Source organism: Glossina fuscipes, unplaced genomic scaffold (genome assembly GCF_014805625.2).
Source record: "Glossina fuscipes isolate IAEA_lab_2018 unplaced genomic scaffold, Yale_Gfus_2 2, whole genome shotgun sequence".
Taxonomy (NCBI): Eukaryota; Metazoa; Arthropoda; class Insecta; order Diptera; family Glossinidae; genus Glossina; species Glossina fuscipes.
In genome coordinates, this window is record NW_023998416.1 from 16,124,859 (window position 1) to 16,151,950 (window position 27,092).

Here is a 27,092-nt window from a genome sequence, read left to right on the forward strand (position 1 = left end):
CATTGTGTGTATGTGGAAAAGAGCTCAGTTTTCGAACAATTAGTATAGTAACTGTGAAATCTCCACCCTGAGCAATTGCTTTTATTTGTTGTTCTTGGCATTTCACTATTTATTGTTGTAATACCTGTAATATACATAACATTGTTATACCCCGAAACAAGTCAAGGCTTTATTTAAATATGCTCTTTAGCAAATCATGCGGAACTTCAAAGTGTTTTAAATACTTACATATAGGTATGCATTAAAAATATACAAACATATATATAGTTACGTAAGTACAGTTCGTCGCAAAACATTTTCCTCTCTTCTTTCTTTTTCTTCTTGCCAATGATTTCCTTGTTCGGACAAAATTTGAAGGTGAGATAGAAATCATTTTCCAAAAAGAAAAGCTTATGAAGCTTCGGTTAGCTTCAAATTCGAATTTCAAATTAATTTTTCTGACTATGAATCTCTAACAATACAAAATGAAAATTTAGCTTAAAAAAGTAAATTGCATTATTGTCGGGCAAGGATTAACAATAAATTTCCAGCACCGCTGCTTCGTCTAATACTGTAATTTTGTATTGAAATGAGAAAAATTATACTTCGGTCCAACCAAAGGTGTATTTATTCTTCATTCTCTTTCGTAATAAAGTACCAAAAATTACACTTCGTTGACATATAGAGGCTCAGTTTTCATGACAGCGCTTGTGTGTGAGGTGCAGTTCAAAGAAGTTTGGATTGCATACTGAAATCTACATCTTGCCATATACAGGCGTACTTTTCATAGAGACGGATTCTACATAATGGTAAGCAGGTCAAAAAAACTGCTCCACTCGATCGAATGTTTTCACATAAATTTGGTACATCCACATATACAAGCACTCAGCCGCTTTTCCTTTGTACTTTTGACGGCAAATTTTTTCTATCTAATGGTTGTTTTTCAAACTGAAAATTTTTTCTATGTTATAGCAATTTCCAAACGAGACGTTCGTCCTTGGGCCAAAAGATGTCAGTGTACCAAATTTTGACGAAATATCTTAAAAATTGCGATCTGTAGATTGAATGAAATACGTATACATACATCAAATAGACAGGCAAAGGGACAGATAAGCTTAGATCAAGTCAAAAAATGATGTCGAGTCGATCGTGTAACCAAAAAATGAATTTATTTTTACTCGTTCTGAGTGTTGCATAGATTCGCGAGGAACTTCATCACCATGTAATATAGTTTGATGTAAGTACTCTTCTGGAAAGCACTAAGACAAGCGGCAAACGAACGAGCATAATTTTTCTTTCTGAAGGAAATCCTTAAATGCCTTGAATGGGCGGTGCTCCTTCTTCCGTTTTTGTGCTCAGGTATAGTGTTATGGTACCTCATGCGAATGGAATTTATTTCGTTATATGGTAAAGGTATCAGATTGGTCAGCGAATTTTCGGAAAATCACAGAAAATGGATCGTTCTTATCCATTGCATAAAAACTGGGCTAATTTTGTGCTATATTACCAACGTGGAATCCGAATGTTTTGATTGAGCCGTAAATTGAAAGGGGACTATATACCGTCTTTACTTTAATGCTCACTACTACTGCTTGAATTCAGCTTCTTCTTATTCTTTAATCGTCTATGTTATGATGACGGATATATTTACGATTAGAGACCATTTCAAATTTAGTGACTTTAATAAGGACAAAGTTTAAGACTGTAATATGCTTCAAAACGTCTGGTTTTAGCTTAATAATAGCTTAGAAAGAGTAAAAAAATCGCTTCGTCTGTGTATCAGTTTTGACGAACTCTCGAAAAAAGTTAAATATTTTTTCCGATAATTTTGTTATTTTCTAAATAAAGGACTTAATGGGGTGATGCAAGTAACAAGCATATCGTAGTAGTCGCTGTAAACTGCCATATATATCTAAACTTATGACATAAGGATGCTAAGTGACAAAAAAAGACACAAAAACACGCCTTGTGACTTGTGACATGCCGATGACGTTGCTCAGAATACGGCAGTAAGTAGACTTTTGCCAGCGACTTATACATATTGTACAGACTTGCTGCTCTTGCATTTTGCAAATTTTGGTTAATTTTGAGAAAACATAAAATTACTCACAAAAATTTATTTATTATCTTTTAACTAACGTTTAATATTAGAATTAATAATAGTTGCGAATAAAAAGTACGAGCGGCTTGTAGCATAAATGTAAAAGTAAAAAAAAAAGGAAAATATTTATTGTTGTTTTTGACGAAAAAAGTAAGCAAAAGCAAGGAAGAGCAAGTAAAAGCAAAAAAGAGAAATGTTTCGTCGAAGAAAATTTGCAATTGTTTTGTGAAGTACTGTGTGCACCAAAGTGAGGGATGTACCTTTAATAAAAAGTTAAAATTTATTTATTTTCATTGCTGTTAATTTTGCTGCTTTTATTTTACTTGTTGTTTTTTTTTGTTTTTTTTTTTTCTCCCAAGCTTTACTCTTAAAGGGTTATTGACCAGAATTTTTATGTAAACACACACGTTACCCTCTCGGTTCGTAGTTTTTTTTTTTTCTCCTACAATGTTTTTTGTTTTTGACTTGAGTTACTGCTAGTGCAGAAAATGGGCAAAAAAGGGAGTTTATAACTGAAAATAATATTAAAATTTATATATATACATGTACATACGCGTACAAACTTTGCAAAAGGTTTCCTTTGTACTTTTGCCGAAATGAAAGTTTCGAATTACACGAATACAAAGATGTGACTTTTATTTTATTTTTCTTATTCCAGCTGGAGGCTTTCTTCTTATTGTTACTTGTAATAGAACTTCTCTCCAAAGGGTTATCGAACTTAATATTTTAATTGTATTATATAAAAAGTTAAAACCTGGCAATCCTGCGTTAAATTTATGCGCGAAGTAAAAAAACTTAAGTCAAATAAACATAAAATCAAAATAATAGCAAGTAGAAACATAACAAGCGGCCATTGGCTACCATAAATACCCTACACTTACACTTTGCTCAATGCAATTATTCGTATAACTACCATTTAAAGTAAGACGTTGTATGGGAAATAGTCGAAAAAGTGGATACGATCCGAATTATTTTCTATAGCTTTCATCCTTCGACCCCAACATATCGATGCACCAAAATTCACCAAAAATTGCTATCTGCATGCAGAACACAAAAGTACATCAGACGGAGAGATGAACAGACAAGTTTAGCTTAGAGTCAGAATCACTTTCTGAATCGATCGTTATAATAAAAGCACAAGCTTAATATACCCTTGCACCACAAATTGCCCACGGCATAATGAAATAAAATCTATCGTTAGATTTTATTTTCAAGAGGTAAAATTTCTGAGTGTAATAGGAATAATAATGTGTTCCAGTAACTGCTCCACTTTAGATTATTAAAGTCTACAGGTGATTGACTGGTGATGACTGCTTCACTTCTATACATTATGGTGTGTGACGATCAATGCTGAAATCCATAAATTGTACAAATATCTAAAAAGATGTCGTTAGACATAACCCAACAAGATGTCGTTAGAAACAACCTAAAGCCGCCATTGCAAATATAGTGGGGCAAAGCATTATAAGTTTCAAGCATCCAACGAATTGGACATGAGCTTAAAGTATGAAAACTAGGAACGAGAAGCTGCGAGCTGCGAACTGCAGTTTCGTGGCTTATCTCGGATTTGTGCGGGTTGATAATTGTTACAGACAAAAAATTACCAACGATAGGTGATTCTATTGTTTTAGTAATTTTAGGTATAATTCAAGACAACAAAACAAAAAACTGTACCTTCACTTCAATTGCAAAGCGAAGAGAGATATTTGTTGCACCTTAGGAAGAGAAGGTATTTATGTTAAAGATAAGATTGGTTCGCGATCATCATATATAGAGGCGACTAAACATGGAAAAAGTTGGGACGTTGTAGAAACTGAAGCGTACCCGTTTCCATAAATACTTGTGAAAAGTGGACAATGTTTTGACTGGGACAAATGTGCGATATATTACAGAGTGGATTTTATAAGCGCAGAGAGTGCATATTGATTCGTCATGCTATGTTTTTCTAAATGCCTTGGCAATCAAAAATCCAGAGAAGATGATAATTAATACATTTTTAAGAACATAAATTGTTTTAGATGCAATAGGAAGCTTCGAGTAAGTTTTTATACAAATTTCTCGACACTGAGGAAATCTTGCTGTGCTTATATTAACGAATTGAAATCAAATGTATATTAAATAATTATTCGTAACTTACTTACTGAGAGTGCTGAGAGGACAAGGTAACTTTGCGCACAGCTTTAACAAACCTAAAATTGATTACTTCAATCATTTCTTGTCCGTAGCAGCAATTTATGCTGCATATATATAACCGAATTGTGGTTTATATTTCATAATGCGAAACTAATCGATATAATGTTGTCGGGCATGACAAATGTGGTCCCACTTGCTGCTTTCGATATTCATTCGAATTGAAGTCATGAAATTTTGTCAAAATCTAAAAACTAAAGCTTTGATGGATATCTTGCTGTTGCGGTTAGTAGTAAAATGGAACAAAACATGTGAAAATTTGTGTATAACTCACACAGAAATAAATCAATAGATGACATTTTGCGGGCTATCGCCAACTTCTCTGCTTCCTACGAAAACATGCTATTGTAGGGCAGTTTTATTATGGCATAGGTAAAGCATAGCAAGAAATCTTTAAGTTATGCCCCCTAAAATATGCAAAATAACATACCAGTAATTAAAGCAGAGTCTTTTGATAATTTCTTTTTATGATCTTATACATACACCTCTGCGAAGTGAACTCATCACTTGTACGCATATTTCGGATTAGCATTAGATCTTAAGTCAGATCGGCAAATACGGTTTATGTGGTCATTTATGGGTGAAAGTCGAAAACCAATTTGCCCACGAAATTTCCACGTGAAAATGAGTAATTACATGTAGAAAGTTAAAAAAAAAAAAAAAAAAAAATCTGAGAGAATTACATTTTTGCCGTAGAGGATGAATGTATATCCAAAGCTAGCCTCATAATTGTTTCAATTGGTTTAATGTCATTCCAAAATCCTTTCTTCTTAGATATCAGCTTCGCATAATATACTCATAAATGAACAACAAAATGTAACAATAACAGGGAAACATTTAGAAAAAAGTTAAAATATATATTAAAACCATTAAAAAAATTACATTTGTACTTTGAAATGAACCTTGTGTACACTTCATCTGAATAAGGCAAACTTTTGCAATTCTTAGCGCGGAAGTTTGCGCGTTCTTGACAAATACAAAGAAATTTCAAAATACTTTCTACCTTCCGAACAGAAGCATGTTGATGTATTTAATATTTAAAAAGAAAAAATTTTTCCCACAATTCAAGCAAAAATATATGAATCGATTTTCAGCATATTATCTTGCCTTAATGTTTATGACCTCAATAATTTCATTAGTAACAGGACAGCCGTACCGGTAATAAGTCAACAACTTCGACGAACACAGGCGCAAAGCGTCAGCAAAACATGACGATAAACGAATGGGTGAACGGATCCGCGACTTTAAACAGAATAAACGGGAATATGGCTACAAAAGTGTATTATGTTTGTGTATTTATGCCGTCTTAAGCCATGTAACGGATAAATATGTATTTGCGAATATATTTCAAAGATTTCTATCTGAATTTTCAACTACTGTTACTCTACGTACTTATCGCACGACAACTAATTTATGTATATATGTGTGTTATATGCCGGGGGCTGAAAATCATAGATCTAGTTTATGACTTCGTCTGTGTGAATATATACAGAAGAGCACTTAACAGCATTTTTTTTTTTTTTTTTTTGTCATAAACAAAAATCTAGACTCTATGCCATGCAGTCTTGTTCTTTTTTTATCCTTTTTTTGCAGACATTAGCAGTTTTGATAAATTACTTTTACTGTAAATAGCAACGAGGAAGTGTACTCTGAGCTAGCTGTGGTACCTTCTCTCTATCATTTACCATTCATTCAAGGCTGGGTAGACAGATACCAGCAAACAAATAACTAATGTCTACCTGTGGGTCTGCTTGTGTTTTTATATTTATCATATCACATCATATATATCATAAGTTATATATATATATATATATATATATATATACATATATACACATATAGATAAAGCTATATATACATGTATATGTGTATATACGGTTGAAAAAAATTGCATTTAAAAAATTGACCACTTGCAACAATAACAAGAATGACGGCTACTACAAGCATTTTCTTCTCCACAGCCACTAGGCAATAGAATCTTATTGCTGGCGAAATTGCAGTCATATGCGCCTATATATCTGTTTACTGGCAATTGGAACTAGACAATGCTAATATCTACCATTTGTTTTTTTTTTTTCTTTTTTAGTTTCCATACTTATCCTGTTGCTGTTGCGTTTGTTATTGTAGTTATTTTCAAAATGGTCCGTCATCCAAATCTAAATTTAATTTCACATCTTTCTTCACTCGTTGACTCACAAATTTACGTGCAAGTTATACAGTGGCTTAAGCAGTCATATTTATTTGTTTGTTGCCCTCGTTCTTTCCTCCTTGCATTTTTCCCTCGTTTTAATTGTGGTTGCTAAGTCGGCTAATTGTAATTTTGAAGACGATTTTGTAAGGAGAAAACCAATCATATGAAAATTATTATCTCTCCCTTGTATAGTGCTGTATGGATCGTGAACTCATTTATTATTATATTATCTATTAACATCTAACGATCAAAATTGTTTTATCTTTTCTTTGGCTCTCTTTATATACTTGTGGTACAAGGATATAGGACGTAATTTTGTGCGGATGTATGCAGTGTCCTGAAGGACATACGGTGGTGTTCACGTTTTAATTATACCGATCGTTTTCTCGATCGATCTAAGTTTGTCTGTCCGCTTTCTTCTATTCAACCTATCGGCCGCAAGTTTGGGTATATTTTCATATACGGACGTATTTTGGCCCAAGGACAAACGCTATTGGCCAGATCAATTTTCGATCGCTTCGCATATAACCCATTATTTCGAGAAGTCGTTTTACGGGCAAAGGTAGGACGATAAGGTAGGATATTTAATGGTGAACCGTGCCCCATTATAGTGTATTTACTTGTGCTTTTTTCTTCTTGTGTTCTTTTTCTTCTTTCAGCCTTAGAAAATTGCATCTCTTTATGTGGTGAATTAGCTTGATACTCCAAGCGCCGAGAAAAGAATTGTAGAATTTGTTAGAGTAAATTGCGAGCTTTTTCTCTTCATAATGTTAAGAATATTGTTTTTAATCTATGGAGTTATTGAAGTGCGCATTTCAAATGAATCGTTATGGCTAAAATTACAAAGTCAACATCCGTAGTGATTGAGTTTACTATAAAAGTAATACATTATTATTTATCCATTTTTTCCGTTTGTTTATATAAATTATAATCGCAGACAAGCAGAAGCTAAACCACTTCATGTTACCCTACTTACATTTGTAACAGTAGATATGTAAATAAGAAACCGGAATTTGCAATTGTTGGCTCTAATATCATATGTCATACACACATGCATGCCTGAAGTTGTTCTTTTTTACAGCTTAGACATCTGCCTACAATAAGTTGTCGTAATACCGTAGATACAGGAATGCGGACGAAAACGTCGACGTTTGTGCCAAATAAATAGCATTCGCTGACAGTATTCGCTGCCCGAACGATACAGCGGAAAGTATTTTTTTTATCGTATGCTGAGGATTGAAAGTGAATCTCTTTTGAGAGTCCCCAGCGAACAATTCATGGGTAGATCAAGGTCATTGCATTATACGAGATCCATCCATTTATCCATCTGTGCAGCAAATCCAATCCGCGATTCGTTCAAAACAATCAACTTAGTTTTTTTGTTGTGTGTATGACCATTCAGTCAGGGCATATCCTCTGCACACGTAGGCCCGATCGTGGTCGGGTGCGGTTGTCGGTAGAGAGGGATGCAAGGAGACAGTACAGCTTGGGTATGTTTGATTTAAAACTGTAAAGATCAGGCATAATGGGAAAGATCACTGCTGATAGATTGATCCAAAGACAGTTTCAACAATGGCGGGTTACGGTAATGCGTCGTACCGATATGTAGGCAATTGCAGGGCGAGTGGATGGAAACGCTGAGAAAGCCTTATGATCCTGTTAAAGGACTTAATTGGTGGACAGATCTCTACTGTTTCTGTAGAAGACTTGCCAAGGATGTGGCTACAGGCACTATTCATACTCATACGGATGTACTATAATCACTGTACAGCCCACATTACGCCGACGCTCGGAGGCGTTGAGAGTTATAGACACGCCGTCTTCATTCATGAGCGCCTGAGCCTTTCCTTGTACGCCGTAGAAGCAAGGCTTGGAGACTCCCATCCGCACTTGCGAGTTACAGTCTAATTCTGAGAACTACTCGCGTATACGGCTTGCTCATTAAACTCGAGTCCATCCTTCCTGTGGTTGCAACGTAGTATAACTGATAAAAGACTCGTTACTTCATTGCTAAATTTTCTAACCATGAACTTATAAAATGTTGTCACATTTTACACATCTAACGCTTTAAAGTGTATAACAACAATTTTTTGTGATTCTTGAGCTTAACAGTCACCGAGTTTGTCTCTAAGGAGAATCTAACTTTTTTTGAAGGCCTTGCCGTGAGTATATTTTTTAGGCCTACCATTAGAAGACCGAATTTTTAATTATATTAAATGCAGTCCACAAAAAAAATCCTTGTTACAAAACTAAAACAAACAACAAAACCCAACAATAATAACGATTTAGAGAGAGGGAGGGTATGATTCTAAAAAGCTTAGCCCAGCGTTTGTTTTGTGAAAAAAAAAATTGAAGGAAACGCCAACGAACCGAAAGTCAAGTTTAATACTTTAATAGCAGCAAAAAAAAAAAAAAAAAAAACAACAATGCAGAATTTTTCAGTGCTTTTCCTTTCTCCGGCACTCAATCCTCCTGAACGTATTCAACTTTATTATGAATTCATAACCATCATCAACTACATCAACATGTACTGCTCATTATACTAACAACAATTGTAACGCTCCACACTCATTGGGGAAATTGTTTTTATGAAACATACTACGCAGCAGGCAGTCAGGCAGTCAGGCATTCCGTCGTGCGGCCTGGCAGAATAAACCCTTGCACATTTTATTCAACCCTAACTACTTATACTAACGCAGGCGTAGAGAGCGAAAAAAGTGATAAAACAAAACATCATCGTTAAAAAACGTGCAATTAATACTTATGCTTACACTTAGCATAGCGGAATTTTCTTTTTCTCTTGCCTTTTTATATGCTGCGAGGGGGGCCATGCATGATGGTATATATGCATAGCACTTCATCAACACAATAATCGTTAGAATTTTTCTTCTCGTTTTTTTTTTTTTTTTTTTTTTTTTTTTTTTTTTTTGTTTCTTTGCATTATTACGTGTATTTGCTTTAATGCTTTACAACAGCTTTTACCCTTGAATTTTCATAAAACACTTGATGCACTCACTCACTAACTTACCTTACTATGTTCACGTACGTTGCCTACTTTTTACATTTCAATAACCAGTCAGAACAGTCGCTTTATGACAGATTACTTTACTGTAATGGGACTTGCTATAGTTACCAGTTACCTTGTGCCTGCAACGTTTTTTTTTTTTTTTTTTTTTTTATGTTATTCTTTCAGCTTTTCCTATGTAAAGGATTGAAAACAGAAATTGAAGATCATGCTAGAAATATTAATGAAATATTTGGAAAAATAATATTAATTGGTTGATGTGCACCTATATGCATCTATATATATTGCAAATAAAAGATATAGAATTACGTTTAATTAAACTTGTGTATGTTTCTACAATCACAAAAAACTTATATTATACTTTCAAAAATGGGTGTTTCCATATGAAACACTACACGCACTGCAACGTTGCAAATCAAAAACTTGTTACATTCGTTTCTCGCTTGGTTTTTTTTTACGATATCTTTTTGTTAATTGTAAAAAGAGAAGAATCGTTCGACTTTCTATATATATGTTCACTTCTCACGATCTGTGGAATATCCTTTCTTTTCGTAAATAATTGAAAAAAATAAAATTAAAACAAGTAAAAAAATTATATTCGGTTTGAACCGAATCTTTTGTATTCATCACTATTTATACCGTATATTTTCAGAATAAAAGAGACATGTGGACGTTATAGGCGTGTCCTTTCAAAAGCTTAGGTCAAGTTCACATTCTTTTCCAAATTGCTCGGCGATATCTTCATTTTCGCTAATGGGAGAATGTTTACCAACACGATATTGCTGTCGATGTTAAAGACTGGCCTGCATCAACCCATAATTTCTTATACTTTTCCGCCTCTCTTTAATTCGGCGTAGATATGGATACATACTCTACCCGTCTACATTTATTCGTTCTGCCATGTGTTTGCGTGCCCATCGCCTTCATCCAGTTTTGCTTGCAATTCCTTTAGTGGCTTCAGATTATTTAGAGCTATTCCCTGATGGAGTTTCTCCTTTCTTATCGGAATTATGACATTTAAGTTATAGAAATTAGATTCAATGTGTTAAAATTTGTGAAACGTAAATCAAGACAAATTTGTTAAACTTGGTACACTGATGTGCTGTGGCCTAAGGATTAACCCGACCATTTTTACCTTCACCTCACTTAGGATGCGTTATTGTTAAGAAGGCAATATACGAAAAAACTTGCAATTTTCAAAATTTCTTGACAAAATTCGCTGAGTGCACACGGCACACTGAACTGTTATATGAACAATCTCAATCGGATAGACCAGTGTTCTATATATAAATAAACCTTTTCCCAGTCGGTAAGCATCGTAAAAAGTTTTTATCTTTAATATTGTAGTTTCAATGTGTTGTTTCTCCTACACCTACAGAATAATAACCTTTCCATTACTTCTGTTTTCAAGAAGTCCTTAAAAGATGAATTTATTGAATAGAAAAACGGCATTTCTTGTCTTCCTTCGTGTCCTATGGCCTGTTCTTTCATATGCGAAATGGTGAACAAAAGAACCTCGAAGTTATTCACAGAATATCAAACATTAACCAATAATGGATATTCACTACTTTACAAAATTGTTTGCCTTTGCAAGTTGATAAAAAGGAACGAACCAAAGTCTACCGTCCCTAGAAATGTCAATTAAAAAAGGAAAAAAAGATTGCTTTAAAGAAGAAAAACTTCTTTCTGACACATGGAAATAGGGTTGAAGTAGAATAAATAAATAAAAACCTATTCAGCCAAGGCAGGAGCAACATGTACATTGCAGCCGTGGTTGGAAATACATGATTCAACCTTCCGGTAAAACGATTGTAGGCATTGTAAGAGCAAAGAAGAATTCCTTCGAAGAGCTTTGCTAAGTTTGGTGAGAATGAGAATGAGAATGTTCCAACTGCACATTTAGTCGGTCGCCTCTAACCATCTGTTGATCAAAATGCTTTTTTAGCGGATTTGTCCTTGGGCGATGGGAACTAAAAAGTTAAATTTGCAGGTCGGGACAACAAAGGAAAACTAATCATATATTGCAAGCACTATACTAATATTTATGCAATCGTGTTCATGTCGAATACCCAACACATTTAGATCTGTTTTTATACGTTTTTTTTCTCTTTATCGGCTAATTCGCCAATTTTTGATTAATTTAAAATCTGTCGAAAAATAAACAGACAAAGCAATCAAGGGTAGGAAAATAATCATTTACTAAAACACAAAATGAGGTAAAAGCACAACAATCAGTGGCTAAAGTAGTTAACACATGCACACAAATTAACAAAAACATTACAACCTCTAGTGTATTTTAATTATTTTGCCTGAAGTTCAGTGACTGTGCTTATATATAGTTACCAAATTTAAAAAAAAAACAAAAACATACACAAACTCGTGTAATGATAAATTTGTATGTATTTAGTTACATTATAGATAGATATCCACTAACATTAAGTCATTGACTTTGGCCGGTAAATATTGTGAAAACTAATTGAAATCTCTTCCCTAATTGCGATTAAAATTAAACTTGAAAGTATTTGCGAACACTTTTTCTCCATTAAAACGAAAAAGGAAAAAATGTGAACGCAGAGAAGAAGAAGACTATAAGCGTTCGTTCTGCGACGAATTTCGGATACGCGCCTCTTTTGATAAGCACGCATGAGAAGCGCTGAATGCTCTTGTTAATCGTAGAAGTAGCAGCGCATTGGGGAGATTAATGAATATTCAATTTTATTTTCAATATTTCGCCAATACTTAATCAAAATTGGCGAACCGCTTTCGCTCTTGTTTATTCGCTATAATCTTTTGAACTTTACGATTACGAAACGGCCGCGTAAAGACCTGCTTAGAACGACTTCACACCTTCATTTGATTACATTATATATGTACATCTGTAATTGCAAACATCATTTGCAGCAAACTTGCAAACACACACACAATTGAAGCAATTAAAACACATACCATGTATTATGTAAGTAATATTTAAGCAATTGGTGGAAATATTACGGGCTTGTCTTATACACTTGCACTTCACATATCATCTTTATGTAACTGTCATACACACGGCACACGTTGCCTGGACTTAAGCAAAAAAAAGCTTCAGCGTTCAGAGTATGACGTTCCGTGCTAAGTAAAGAGGAAAAGCTCATGTGCAAAGATAATTACGAAAAAATACTCTTACTCTCATCTGTTGTTCTTACTCTTCTTCAAAAGACAAACATAAATAAATGCTTAAATGTGTTAAGTGTTTTTAAAGAAAAAGTTACATCAGCTTTTATTATTGTTGAACACTTTTACTCCACTTTTTACGAAAAGCAAAAACTATTTAAGCAGTAACGCCTCTATAAATAATAACTTAGAAAAAGCAGTTTTTTGGCAGCTTTTCTAAATGCGCCGAAATGTAGCGAAATAGTAACAACATTGATTAAGATTGCTAGTGTATAGTTTATTAAGTATTGAAAAAAAAAATCGTATTACTAGGAAATTATGCCTTGTGTTTAGCATCTAAAGAACCCAGTAAAGAATGACGAATTAATATATTTTAAAATTCGAATAAAACAAGTAAAAAAATTAAATTCGTTGAGTCCGAGTCATCGTTTACACGAAAAAAAGACAAAAGAAGTAAATAAGCAAAATTCGCATGCTCTATAATATGGAGTGGACGCAGTTGATTTCTTCTATTTTCAAAATAAAAGTTATTGACGTAGACGCATGAGGGGGTTTCGGGCGTGTCCTTTCAAAAGTTTAGGTTAATTCCAAATTCTTTCACGAACTTTTAGGCGACATCTCCATTTTCGCTAACGGGAGAATGTTTACCACAAATACTACAAAGTTGCACAAACAGATGGATGGACAGACGGGCAGGCGGACATGCTTAAATCGGTTTAGGATTTGATGCTGATCAAAAATATATATATACGTTGTGAGTCTTCTGATGCTTCCTTCTTGGCGATGCAAACATTTTGACATCCTCATCCTTCGGTGAGGGGTATGACAAAACTTCCTTCGGTGATGGGTATATATAATATGTTTTTTTTTTTAGCTTGGGTCCTATTTCAAACCAATTGCATGACATTAGATTTTTGTAAAAACTCGGTTCGGAGATACCAACTTTTAGCCATGTGTTTTTATGAATTTACGAATTTGCACCTGTTTCATCAATAACACGAAAATAACCTTGAGTTTAACATCATCGAGTGTTTGCGGTTTATTGAAGTAGGAAAAAAAAAAGCTCCCTTGCAGCCATATCGCGTTTGTGAAAATATTTTGAGCTTATCCCTTCATACAAATCGATCGTGACGCGAAATGTATAGATGACGATCATCTTTTAAGTCGGAAAAAATCGGGAAAATTCTATTATTCCCGAATTTTTTTACACATCTTGCTTCGCAGTATCGATATTTTTACATTGCTGACGTGTCGGATACTTAATCTCACATTTGACCCGAATTTTTTAATTACGTTGCGAATAGCGTGCTGTGCAGGTCGATTATTTTGAACATAAATTTTACAAATAGTTGATGAAACGTAGTTGCCCCAAATAGATTCATTATTTTTGTAATAAATTTTAATAATTTTCACAGGCTGTGCAACAGGCTGTATATTTTTTCATGAGGGCTTGCCAAACAATACTAAGCCCAAATGTCAATTCTGATGGCGATCTAAAAATAAAATTGCATGGTATGACGTTTAAGAGACATATAAAACTAATATGACCAATTGTTAATTTTGAGCCATGTTGTTATTAATCGACTTTCTGCGAAATGTACAGGAGAAGGTATAAACAATCATCCTTCGTTGATTTCGTGTTCTTTCGCGCAAAAGTCTTTTTTAATAAGCATAATTAAGAAAAATGCGGCCCACTTTGTTCCAACTTTTCTTTTTTCTTTTTTATTCTGCACTCTCTCCATTAGCCCAGTTTATCTCCCTAATCAAAGATTATATAGACAATGTAATAAACGATATATATATGTATAATAATATGTAATTTTTCTCTTTTTATAAGCCGCGTAATGTGATATAAAATAAAGAATGTTTTCTTCTTCTTTACTTTTTTTTAAAGAAATTCTATATCAAAACCAAACTATGATTTCTGACCTAACGTATTCAAAGCCAAAGACACGCAGAAATGTATGTGCTCATGCACTGATAAATCATAAATAAAAAGTAATAGTAAATGCTGATGAATGGTAGCCAAATACCATAACACTTAATCAAAGTATACAATACAATACGATCGTAAACGTATATTACAAAAATTATACAGAACTGTTTAGCTGGCTGACCGGGCCATAGTTAAAAGCCAAGTGCACACCAAAACGGGCGACCAACCGAACATACATACTATACGAGGCAATGGAAATGCTTGAAAGAGATTCTAATACTTTGTAGTAAATTACAAGTAACGTTTGTCGGTTCACATGATCATTAGCAAACATTATCATTATTGACAACAATTTGTGCAGACCTTGTTTAAAGCTGTGTAAAAGGATAGATTTTTTTTATTATTTTATTCATTTTGTTTTTTTTTTTGTTTTGGTTTTTTGCAGTCTTTATATTTGGTTTTGAAAAGAGAACGAACAGCACAACTTGGCTTTGCTAACAACTCAGCACACATTGTCATTGGCCATAATGTTGGCGTATTATGATACGTCCGTCCGTACGTCCGATTACAATGTTGTTGATAATGATGTTGTTTGATGACCATATATGACATAATGATCCATAGCTTCATGATTGCCTACACATGGAAGTATATCTTTGTTGTTATTGTTGTTGTTTTTGTACTCTATCCTCCAAATAAACGATCATGATTTCAAAAGCATTATTGCTTGCCATTGAGTACATGAACAAAGTCTAAAGAAAAGATTATATGCTTTGTTCTTAATGTCGCTAAGAAATATTTAACAATTAAGGTGGGGTTCATGGCATGAGGAAATAATCCCAATAGGAATTGCTATAAAAATGTATTTCTTTTTTTATTACTTTACCAAATTTAATCACTCACCTAATTATTTTGGATAATAACTATTTTGATTATTACTTATGCATAGATTTATTATTTCAAAGCTAATCAAAGTGATTGATTAAATTTGACTTATCGTATGTATAATTAAAATCAATTCAACCAAAGACTGATCTCGTTGGTCAGAGATCGACTCATTTAAACGGTAACCGACACACAAACTACTACGCATGCAAACAAATTCCTTGCACTGAGCTGATGAACTAAACGTGAATGAATGCAGCTCAGGCTACAATTACCAAGTGATTTGCAAGCGTTTTTGAGCAAAATATTTTTGTCTTGGAAGCGATTAGATTCGCATATGTTCGTCCGTGCAGAGTAAAAGCAACCAAGAAAATAATAATTTTCAGCTTAGGCTAGTGCACCCCACGTATTCCTCGAACTTTGCCTCTTCCCCGATCGACGCATTCATATTTAATAGCTCGGCGCTTCACAGCTTCACAGTTGAAAAGCCGCCAAAATTTGTCGATGTTTATTTCGCCTTCAAACCAGCAAAACTTCTGTCGCGATCAATCAAGGGAAAAAGATAAAATATACAGAGTAGAGGAAAAACAAAAAATCAACACTGAGTAATATAAGCAAATGAAACAAAATGCAAACAATAAGAGTTCAAAATATGATAGGGATTGGAGAAAGGAGATAAATTGGGAAATCTTTCTGTTTTCGCAACATCCAAAATGGACGTCAATCGCGCAAAGGTTGAGAATATGTTACTTAGTGAACAATGTTACACTGTGAACTAACAAAAACACTATAATATATTGCCTTTATAAAAATAGCTTAGATATCGAGGTAAATTATTCAAACAAAGTAGTCAAACGAAACGTCAAAGTGAGTTTTACTTAATTGCGTTTTGCTGTACAAAAGGTCTACTCCCATAGCAATAAGTTTTTCTTACTTAAAATTCTTTTTGAGATTTGCGATAAAAAAAAATTCTATTGAAAAAGCTGTAATAACCAACTTGATTGGCGCTATATTAATTAGTCTAATATATCTTCAAGTAGATTTTTGATCTCGCATATCCATTTCCCTAACATTTCCATCGTACTTTCGATTTCTTTCACTCGTCTAAATGTTGTAACATGCAGTAGATTCTCCTATAAAGAGGTCTCACATAAGATATGTGTTTGCTTAATATTGCGGAAAAATTGTGGTTTGTTGTGATGTTCGTATCACACAATCCAAGAGCATAAACAATACTCTGGATGTGAAAAATGGGCATGAAATTTTAATTTCAATTTCCTTAACCTAAATTAGGTATCCTTCCCCCGGTATTATATTTGCGGCTGCTGCCATCACATTCTATTGACATAACCATGAATGGCATAAATAGTCTTTAGGGAATTGTTTTCTGGCAAATTTATGACAGCCTCAATCAAATCGATAAAACGACAAATATGGTTTTAAAAACAAATCACACAAAACACATAAAAATCTTTTTCAATCAATGCATTACCGCATATACGGAACCCAGTTTTACTGTTAGACGACGTCTGCTAGCATGCAGAACGGACGACGCAGGCATTAAATGTCACGCTATTGCAAATTGATGACTTTTGAATAAAGCCTGAAAAATCCTCAAATTCCTAAGTGTGTTAAGCCGAATATGTTCGTTTCGGTTCAGGTGCTGCGTTTAACGCGATCAGTGTCAGACACTGACAGAAAGTGCAGGCAACCAACGGCTAACGTGACTTTACTCGTGTGATTGTAAAACTTTAACAGTAAACAGTAAAGCTCATCAATTGTGATTTATAAGCATTCATTAAAACATGGCTATAGCATCGGTCGTGTTTCATGAAAATAACATTAAAAAAAAAAAGATAAACTAATCGATCACCAACTCGATGTGGTTCGGATCGGATGGAAGAATGTACGACTTACTTTCAAAATAACAAAAAAAACTATGTATATATATAACCTATAAAACAGTAAATTTTTGCCTCAACTGGTCGCTTTTTTTTTTGCTTCAGTTTTGTTTAGCTGCAAAGAGAAGAGATATTAAGGTATAAGAAAATCAGCTGCCAATAACGATAATGTGAATGTTGATAATGCGTTGGTAGCACAACACTTGCTGTGCTATAATTGCTTCTGTGCACAGACTTTTTCAAACTTAACTGCTTTCTTGTCTGCGTTCTCAACGGTTGCATTACTATCATCATAATCAGCATTCGCGGTCGTCATCTTCTGTTTGGTTGCAGACGTAAAGATACCAAAATTAATATCTGGTAACCAACAACTCAACATTGTTGTTGCTGTTATTATTGTTATTTGTGTTGTTTATTTGTAAAAGTGGTGTAGGCTCTTTTGTAAGACTTTATAGTTAGACCATGACATCGTCATTGCTGCTGCTGCTGCTGCTGTTTTATGCCTTTTTTTTTTTCTTTTCTTCCACAATTACGATTTTTATCGATTTGTTGTGGAAGTTGCTTTACCTTGATCCAACCTTAAGATGTTTTCTTTTTTCTTTCTAAGACGACTGAAAAGACTTTTCTTGTTGTTGTTACTGCTGTTGTTATTGTTGATTGTTGCTGGTATTGAAGGTGGCAATGATTCAATTGTTTTCGTTTATGCTGCCATAAAAAAAAAGGCTACAAATGTGTTGCATAGTTTCCTTATTCTTTTCTTACTTGTCAGCATACGAACGCGTTTAACTGCGTACAATTTTCAAGATGTTTGTTTTGTTTTCCTTTTCTTCTCTTGCTTCAGGGTTGATGTTTTTCACGAAGCGAAAATCATGTAAAAAAATGCCTTTTTATTTTAACTCATGAGAAGCCATTCGACTTTATTATTACTCATTAAAACGAAGAAAAATCAAATCAATCAAACATGATTACCTTCGAAAAGGGATTCGTCTCGTCATTTCTTTGATGGCATGTTTCCCCCTAATTATGAAATGCGACTATTATTTTCTTCGTTGGCGTACTCAGGCGTAGCAGTTTTTTGATTTTAACTATGGTGCGTAGTCAACATGTAAAGTTAAAACACTTAAATCTTTCGGCCGATCGTTCGATCCACTATACTGCGGCCACCATCCCCCCATTTCTTTCTTTCTTCCTCTTTGCTACATTTCTTTCTGACCGTCACCGTTTTACCCGAATAAGTAACATTGTCACAAATATATTTACTGTTAATTTCAGATGACATAGAAGCAGCAAATGAGACTAACATTTCAGGCCAATTATTAACTGCATTTATTTTGCTACATTTCACTTCCTAGAGTGCAACTTCTTAAGATTCTTCATTTGAACATTCGAACGTACGGCTAACTTTCACAACACAACAAGAACTATGTATTTAACCTATAAAACTGTTCATTTTTTCTTTTAGAGAAACTTAACAAATTTATTACTTATTTTATGGTAGTAAGATATCAAAATTTATTCCTCCATTCCTGCATAATTTCCCAAACTTTGAAATGCTGACCACGTGCCTGGTTCAATAGGCTTAAGCCTACGCTTCCTTCTTTAATGGAATATTCCTGTTTGCAGGGTTTGTACTGTCCGTACTTCATTTTGAAAGTTATATACTATTTTTTAAGCGCTGCGCAATTCAGAAGTCGTGGCATAACGTTTTGTACTTTTGGTGAGAAAGCGAAACTGAAACTAGCAACACAATGTGACACTTACGGCGGCCTATATATGTGAGTGTCAAATAGGGAAAATCATCAGGTCATATTTTCCTCTTAATATTTTAACGTCTTGTCATCTTTGTTCTCTAGGGCATATGATATTTCGGCCTGCGTCGCCGGTCATAAATATATTCACTCAATGTTCAGTTGGCACAGTACGTTCGCGAATAAAATTCCGCACATCCTTTAGCTGCTTGAATCTTCGACAGGATACATTTTGTTCCAGTAATGGTCGGCATTTTTTCTTTGCTCACTAATGGGAATCGCCATTGTGTTCTATCATGCTAACTGAAATCTCTTGCATCCCGTATGCAGTCTTTTCGTCCCTTACTTGTTATTTAGGGACCCTATCATTTGCTTTTTTTTATATAAGATAATAATGCGGGAAGTTCCCCGCCCTCTCGTTAGATAACTTGGCAATGCCAAGTAAAAAATTTTCGATTTCGACCTATAGTCCCCGTTTTTATTACAAAAGTGCAATAGCAAAACAATAGTAGTAATGAATAAAATTTTTCAAGAAGCAAGAAGTGTTTATAAATAGCTTTTCAGTTATAAAACTATATGATGATGAAGACTTGCTATCAAATAAACGCAATTTCAAGCGCCGTATGTAAATAGCTGCACGGACCATCGAACTGTGTATAGAATAAGATTAAAATTACAAGCAAATATACGGTAGGAGATGCAACTTTTATTTTTGTGCAAGCCCTCTACTCCGTAACCAACAAGAAAAAAAAAAGTTTAGCAATAATTCTGCAGACCCTCATGAGCTGATTAGACGAAAGTTTAGAAAATTCATGCGACCCGCAATCTTTACGTAACGAATGTCTCTACTACCGACTGACAATTGTACATTCACCACAAGGCTGAACCGTGCTAGAGTTCCTTTTCTGCCACGATGACTTGCCTTTGTTTGCTAAGCCTCAAGAAAAATATTTCTTTGCCACGAGATTTTAGAATAGGGCTTAGATCCAAGTTTTATGAAAACTCAGTTTCAAAGAATCAGAGTCATCATAAATGTTTTGGGATGTTATTTACGACTTTAACGAGTTCAATGGATGCTTTAAACTTTGGAGAATCTTTGGGAAAGCGACTTCATTATCTGCGAGAAATTTTTTTCTTGTACATTTCCAACTTTTTGCCAAGCGATTCGCAAAGATGTCAAATAAGTCCCCGCTGGGTAGTTATATGGACTATGGCGGTCGCTTTATAACTTTTTTAATCTGCTGAAAGGTCTTTACAAAGTGTTCAGGTTCATTTGAAGCATTTTTAAATAAAAATACGTTAGTGAAACTGCGCCGAGACGACTAAGTTAAGTAGATATGAAGCGGAGAGTGATTCGAAAGCAGGAGTTGAAATTTTTCTCTCGCCAATCACACAAAAATCAATATTTTTAAAATCTGCCCACATTTCATTAGCTATGGCCAGGCAGGTAGATTAGATGTTTTTACGTTTTTTTATATTCTATTCGGGAGCAATTACGCTGCTTGCCGCAGAGTCCCTTAAGTTAATGACGCCTTGCGAGAGTTGCTTCGTTACTACAACTTGTTAATATTTTTCAAAAATAATTGCTTTTAGTGTTCATCAAATGTATGCTAAATAACTTGCTCGATCTTTATTATTCTCTATATTGTTCTAATAGATAAAGAGACGTTGCCTTTTGAATGCATCGGAATAATCTTTACAGGGCCGACTGCTAACTCAGTACCACGCTTCATGTGGTCAATCAGATGGTCAAGAGACCCCTTCTCAATTAAATATAATCGCCCAACCTTTCATTGATTAAGCTTAATTGGAAGCAAGCACGTGCTTGCTTATTTTTTGACGACCATAACGGCAGATTTGTCTGATATTTTCACACCCAATGGTAAAAAAATCGTTTTAATGCACTTAAAATAAATGCTTGCCGTCTTGCTTCTATATGCAAATTATACATATATAATATATAGGGATTTTCGATACGATATTTCTAAATTATTTCTAACAGTTGAATGATTTTGACGAAGTCGTTTAACCATCTTAATGCGGCGCAGCTCTCTAATACTCAATGATATTTGTACATGTATGTATGTGTGCATTTGTATTTATGACCTAACGGATTCATGAAATTTTTAGTTAACATCATTCTTTGGCCGGGTATGTTCATCGCCAGTTGGTTGCTGTGTTACCAGAAAATGACTGTAACACAAAATGACACAAAAAAATAAAAACGGAGAAAACCCAAATAAATGGATATATATATATATATATATACAGGCAAAAAACAGCTTCAACTACTTGTCTGTACGTGAATGTGTAAAGGACAAACAGACGTATGCACCAAATGTATGCATGTGCATGGCCCCCAGTAGATCTTGTCAGCCTTGACTCTTTTTACGCGACATGCCTGCAAGATTTTCTTGCACATTGTTGCAAATGCTACATTAGTTTATGTCTATGTGTGCTTATACATACATTTATACTTGTTTAACCATCATCATCATCGTCATCATCATTATCATCATCATCATCATCATCGTCGTTATCATTATCTTGAACATCATCATCAGCACGCTCCGTTTCTTCTCCGCCAACCATTAATGTGCTAAATGTTGTTTGCTGTGACTGCAGTTACCACTTTTTATGAGCAGTGTCTTGATATTTTATGATTATGCCTCTTAATGGGTCGTTTGTGTACGACGATATCTTGCTGTGACTGTTTTTTTTTTTTTTTTTTTTGGCTCAGCATAATGTTCCCGTTGTGCTTATTCGCTAAACGGTGTAAGCGCGCATACAAACCTGCATAATTTCCTTAGTGATATACATGCTTGTCGGTCGATTTAGTTCTTTGATTTGGTTTTTTCTATACGTCACTGTGTCTACTTGCAAAAATTCAAATGCCAATGAATGCATGCATCTAAATACAATGTTGTGGTGCGTTTGTTGTATCTTTTACTTACTATATAGTCTCGTCAGCTTCATTCTCTTGTCGTCATCAGCGTCATTTCATGTTCTTTGCTTATTGACAATAATTGTGAGCAAGCGCGCGTGTAAATTTGGACCATAACGTCTCAGTGTCGCCATTCGTTTAGCCAATATTGTCAGCGATTAAAAGCCGTTCTTTTCTTTTAGTAAATGGTGGCAACCATTCTACTAGTCATAAACATCAGTAGTATTGCTCCGATGTATGCTTGTTAACACAAATCGCAACGGACGTTCTTTTCTAACAATTTTCATTGAAAATTTATGTTCCAACTCTTTCATCGAAAACAAGAAACAACAAAAACACATACTTGAGCTTTTAATTTTAACCACAAAAATTGTTTTAAAAAAAATCTTATAGAAAGCATTAGAGTTTCAAATATTTAACACCATTCATTTCAACGATCAATTAAGTTAATAACGTTGGCGCTAAAGAAAGGGGGAAAAAATGTTTAAAACTTTTCTTTATTTATCAAACCGTTAAATGTTTAGCTCATCAAGCTGCAAATACCTCAATTCGTATGATATCTACTTTCTTGTACTTCTCGTATTTATCGAAAATTTTAACACTTTTCTTGATAATTTAGAATAGGAGTGGAGCGTATTCATATCTGAATTAAGCCATAAAAAGTGCGGTTTGATTGCCTAACAAAAGCAATCAAGAACGCAGAAGTCTGCAAAAGCCAATCTTGAAAACATTATTCTGCCATTTCTTGAGATGGAAACAGTGAACAATAATTCAAAAATCCCGTATATGCATATTCAAATGGAAACAAGTAAGTGAAACGATTCGAACCATTTTCAATAGCGCCTGTCTTTGGATCCAAAACACATCGATGTGTCAAACTTCATCAAAATATCTGAAAAGTTACAAATTGCAGGTTGAATAAAAGACTACATGACAGACGGGCAAACAAGCTTAGATCGATCTATTTTGAGACTGATTGTGAAACGATCGATATAATAAAAGTTGCGCCTACGTCAAGCTCTTCTAGGTGTCGTATACATCGGCACAAGGTGATTTTACCCTTAGACCATAAGTGATTCCTTCCAAACTGGATCAAGGAAATGATAACGAACAAATATACATATATAAATGAAGGTTCTAATATACCTTTAAACTGAACGTAGAACTTAGAATTTATAATATGACAATTGACGCTGGAGTTAAGGCTATAAATATTGGCTGAAACCAGTGAAAATAGTCCATCGATATTCAGATCAAATAATTCGAACATGTTATTTGATTTATATATTCTTTACTTATTGCGATTTCTTTACTTTTTTAGATCGAAGACGACAGTCGTTGCAAAATATTTGGTAAATTTCATTTGAACATTGTTAATTTTTATTTTGTAGGCTGACATGCACCTGGAAAGTACAATATTGGTGCCAGCACTCGGTCTACCACCACCGCCTCCTCATCAACCTCTTCCAGCCAGTGTAGTCAAGCATCGTAACGAACAGCCTGACATTCCAACAACAAAGAAACCAAAAAGCCTCGATGAGGCTCTCGCATACCAGCTTGAGTATCAACATTATCAGTCGCTCATGTATAGCGCTCATTGCGCTCAACAACAAAGGGTTGCAGCAGCAGCCGCCAATCAGATGTCCGCCTTTCGGCCGTGGCCGCAACCTAAGACTTTTCAACATGCTTACAATGCGGTTACGGCAGCAGCCCTTTCGACACTGCCGTACCTGAGCCAGGAACCCCCAGTATTGCAGAATCCGGAACGTGTGGTGCGTAGCAGCGATCGCGAAAGATTCGAGCGCACCTATCAACCGAACGTCGCTTTGGCTCCTCGTAAAAGCATTTTGTCGCAAGACCGTGAAAAAGAGCAGCGCGAATTCCGCGAACGTGAACGTGAAAGAATTGATCGAGAACGAGCGCGAGAAATAGAGCGTGAACGTTCACGAGAAAGAGAGAGAGAAAGAGAACTGGAAAGAGAACGAGAACTGCAAAGAAAGCATCTACAGCAACACCAACACGAACAGCTGCAACAACAGAAAGCCATTCACACTACTCATGGTAGTGTAGTTGTTTGCGACACCGATATACAAATAAAACAGGAACGGGCACCAACGCCCACTGAAATGTCCTCAATTTCCCCGCCTGTGGGTCACACAAATGGTGACGAAAGGCAAAGCCATGCAGATTCTCTTGGAGAGGAAGCTACCATATCCATGATTTCACCCTTAGCCTTAAATCGTAGTCAATCATCATCAATTCAACATCAACAACATCCAAGACGTCATGCATCAGCTTCTTCGTCATCATCGTCGACCTGTTCATCAACACCACCTCAACCTGCCCTGCATCCGAAGGCCCACAGTCACACTAGTAGCAACCAAAAGCACGCACAGCCACAAAGGAGCCAACATGTGGTAGGCTTGCCTCCACAGCAATATATGCGACAATCACCATCGCCTACCGTTGCTTTGAGCTGTAATAATTCCAATTGCAGTAATCCACGCAGTACACCCGAAGAATTCGGCGGATCTAATGAAATCACCTCATCAACCTCACCGTTACCCAATCATCTTCAACAACAGCAACAGCCTCAACTCAACAACGCTCAAACGATAATAGCAACAGTAAATCACCACAATAAATTATTGCCCTCTTCGGCAGCTATTAGCTACGGTGCTAATCATAACAATCACAACGAATTGACTGGACGTATACGCATCAGCAAAAATTTAATTAATCAAAACAATATACTAAGATCTCCTACACCTCCCCCACCTACAACTACTACAACACCAAATCAACATCTTCATCAATCACAGCAACAACAGCAATATGAATATTTCAAACAAAATCAAAAGCATTACCACCATCAGCATCAGCCTCATCAACCGTTGACAACACATCCCACCCATCATCAGCATCAGCAGCAACATCATCATCATCACCACAACGTACAGAATCAGCAACAATCGCCTTCACCTACACAGTCTTCCGGCAACAGTAATACGGGTCTTAATTTAAGCACAAATGCTACGCTGACTACAACAGCTCAACATAGTAAATCTTATTTTCACCCTTCATCGCATGCGTACACAAACCAAATTCCAGCACATCCGCCACCAAACGGTCGCTCGGCAATGATAAACAGTGAATTCGAATTGTCTACCGACACGGATGATGAAAGTGTTAATGATGGCGAACCTGATAGTAGCAATAGTCTAACACCGTGGGACTTGGCAACGGAAGCGCTAAGAGATTCACGTCCCAAAGATCGCGGACGTTTGCTAAACATGTTGCAAAGAATTTTAAATGAAAATCAACACTATCGTATTCAAAATCAACAACTCAAAGAGTTGCTTGAGTTACGAAATGAACAGATTAGTAAACTTAATCACGATTTGCAAGTTTGTCGACGTCAGCTAGACTCACTTCAGCTAAATCACACGCATGGTAATGGCTTAATTGCGAAACAGGTGCTTAAGAACAGTGAGGAACAGATGCTTCTACGAGTTCCACTGAAAAAATCACAACGTCGTGAACCTGGAAAGTACGAGATAATTTCGAATGAAACAAATAAAAGAATTGTTAACCATTCGAATCAGAATGGTGAACTGTTCATGGAGCGTGATTATTGCCAGACAAACAATTGTCAACAAGAAAAATTTTATCAACACAATGTTACCAAGGAAAGGGAGCATGATAATGTACAGCTTAATTGTATAAAGCGGGAGGTTAGTGAAAATATTGAAGAAGATGAAGAAATGGCGAATATACAGGAACTGACACTAGGGAAAGATCAAGCAGAAAGCACGCGTAAACCTACAGAAGAAAACGAAGCTAGCGCGTCTGATTCCGAACAAGAAGAAATGGAAGACCAAGACATGACTGATCCTTCATCAGCTAATCGTCGCAAAATTTCGAATCACCGACACAATTATTGTGCCGAACGTCGCGAAGAAGACAAGGTCTCACAAAACTATAACAGTCAGAAAGATCATAGCGAAGGGGAACGCGACGAAGATGAAGACGAGGATGAAGATGACAATGATGAACCAATTTCTCCAAATCATGTACAAGCCCCACACTGTCAGAGCATAGGACAACCGCCAACGGCCACCACACCGTTATCTCCTGATTCAGCAGCTACGGCTGGGCAACTTTTCGACAGTAGTAACAGTAGTGACGAGACTTCAATGAAAAAAGCCCAAATGAGTGCCTCTAACGCTCTGGCCAAAATGAATGATGAAGTCAACACCGAAAATAGAGAAAGTAGAGAGGAAGGAGGGGAAAAAAATTATCACCGTCACCGTAACAATAACAATAATATTATATCAGAAAACGAAGCCGAAGGCGATGATAAGGATAATACAAATAACCATCAAGATAAGAGGCAGCATGGGGGAGCTTACGTACAGAAAAAATCTGTCATAAAAAATTCCGCTTCCAAAATTTTATCAGCAGTTCCGCCTACGCCAACTGCTACTGCTACTACCACGGTTGTGCTGGCAACAAAAGCCAGCAAAAAACAAACGCCTACAACGAACAATGACATAGAAATCAAACAGGAATATGTATAATTAAGGAATAATCACAAATTTCATTATTTCACTCGTAAAAAAAGCCAATATTAGACTAATACATAAAAAAAAAAAAAAAAAAAAAAAAAAAAAAAAAAAGAAAAGGAAGAAAACTTTCGCAGTACAGCTTTGAAGACAACACCAACTTGACACTCGGCATAATAATTTTGCAAACAAATTTTCAATATTTTTTTAATGCAAAATACTCTCTATCTTTAGACTTTTTTTTTTTTTTCTTAATTCTTATGTAATTTTTTGGAAGGAGTTCTGTTTACTCTCTTTTTTTAATAAATTTTGCAAACTTTAAAAGCTTTGCTTTTTTAAAAGCTTTATATTATAACCATAAATAAAAATTATTTAATTAGCGCATCATTAACTTTTTGTGTCTTTAGATGTAAGTACAAAAATTCCCTAAAAAAAATATTTTGTTTTTAAAACGAAAATTTTGAAAAAAAAAGA

At 35.2% G+C, this 27,092-nt stretch overlaps 1 protein-coding gene across 1 annotated transcript in view; it reads left to right on the forward strand.

Moving 5' to 3' along the window:
• Positions 1 to 26,865, forward strand: part of LOC119632781 (protein split ends) — a 152,087-nt gene extending 125,222 nt beyond the window's left edge. The window contains exon 2 of the mRNA XM_038025859.1: positions 23,445 to 26,865. Coding sequence (XP_037881787.1) covers positions 23,445 to 26,633 — 3,189 coding nt within the window. The 3' untranslated portion in view covers positions 26,634 to 26,865. The remainder of the gene's footprint in view (positions 1 to 23,444) is intronic.
• Positions 26,866 to 27,092: the final 227 nt, after the last annotated feature.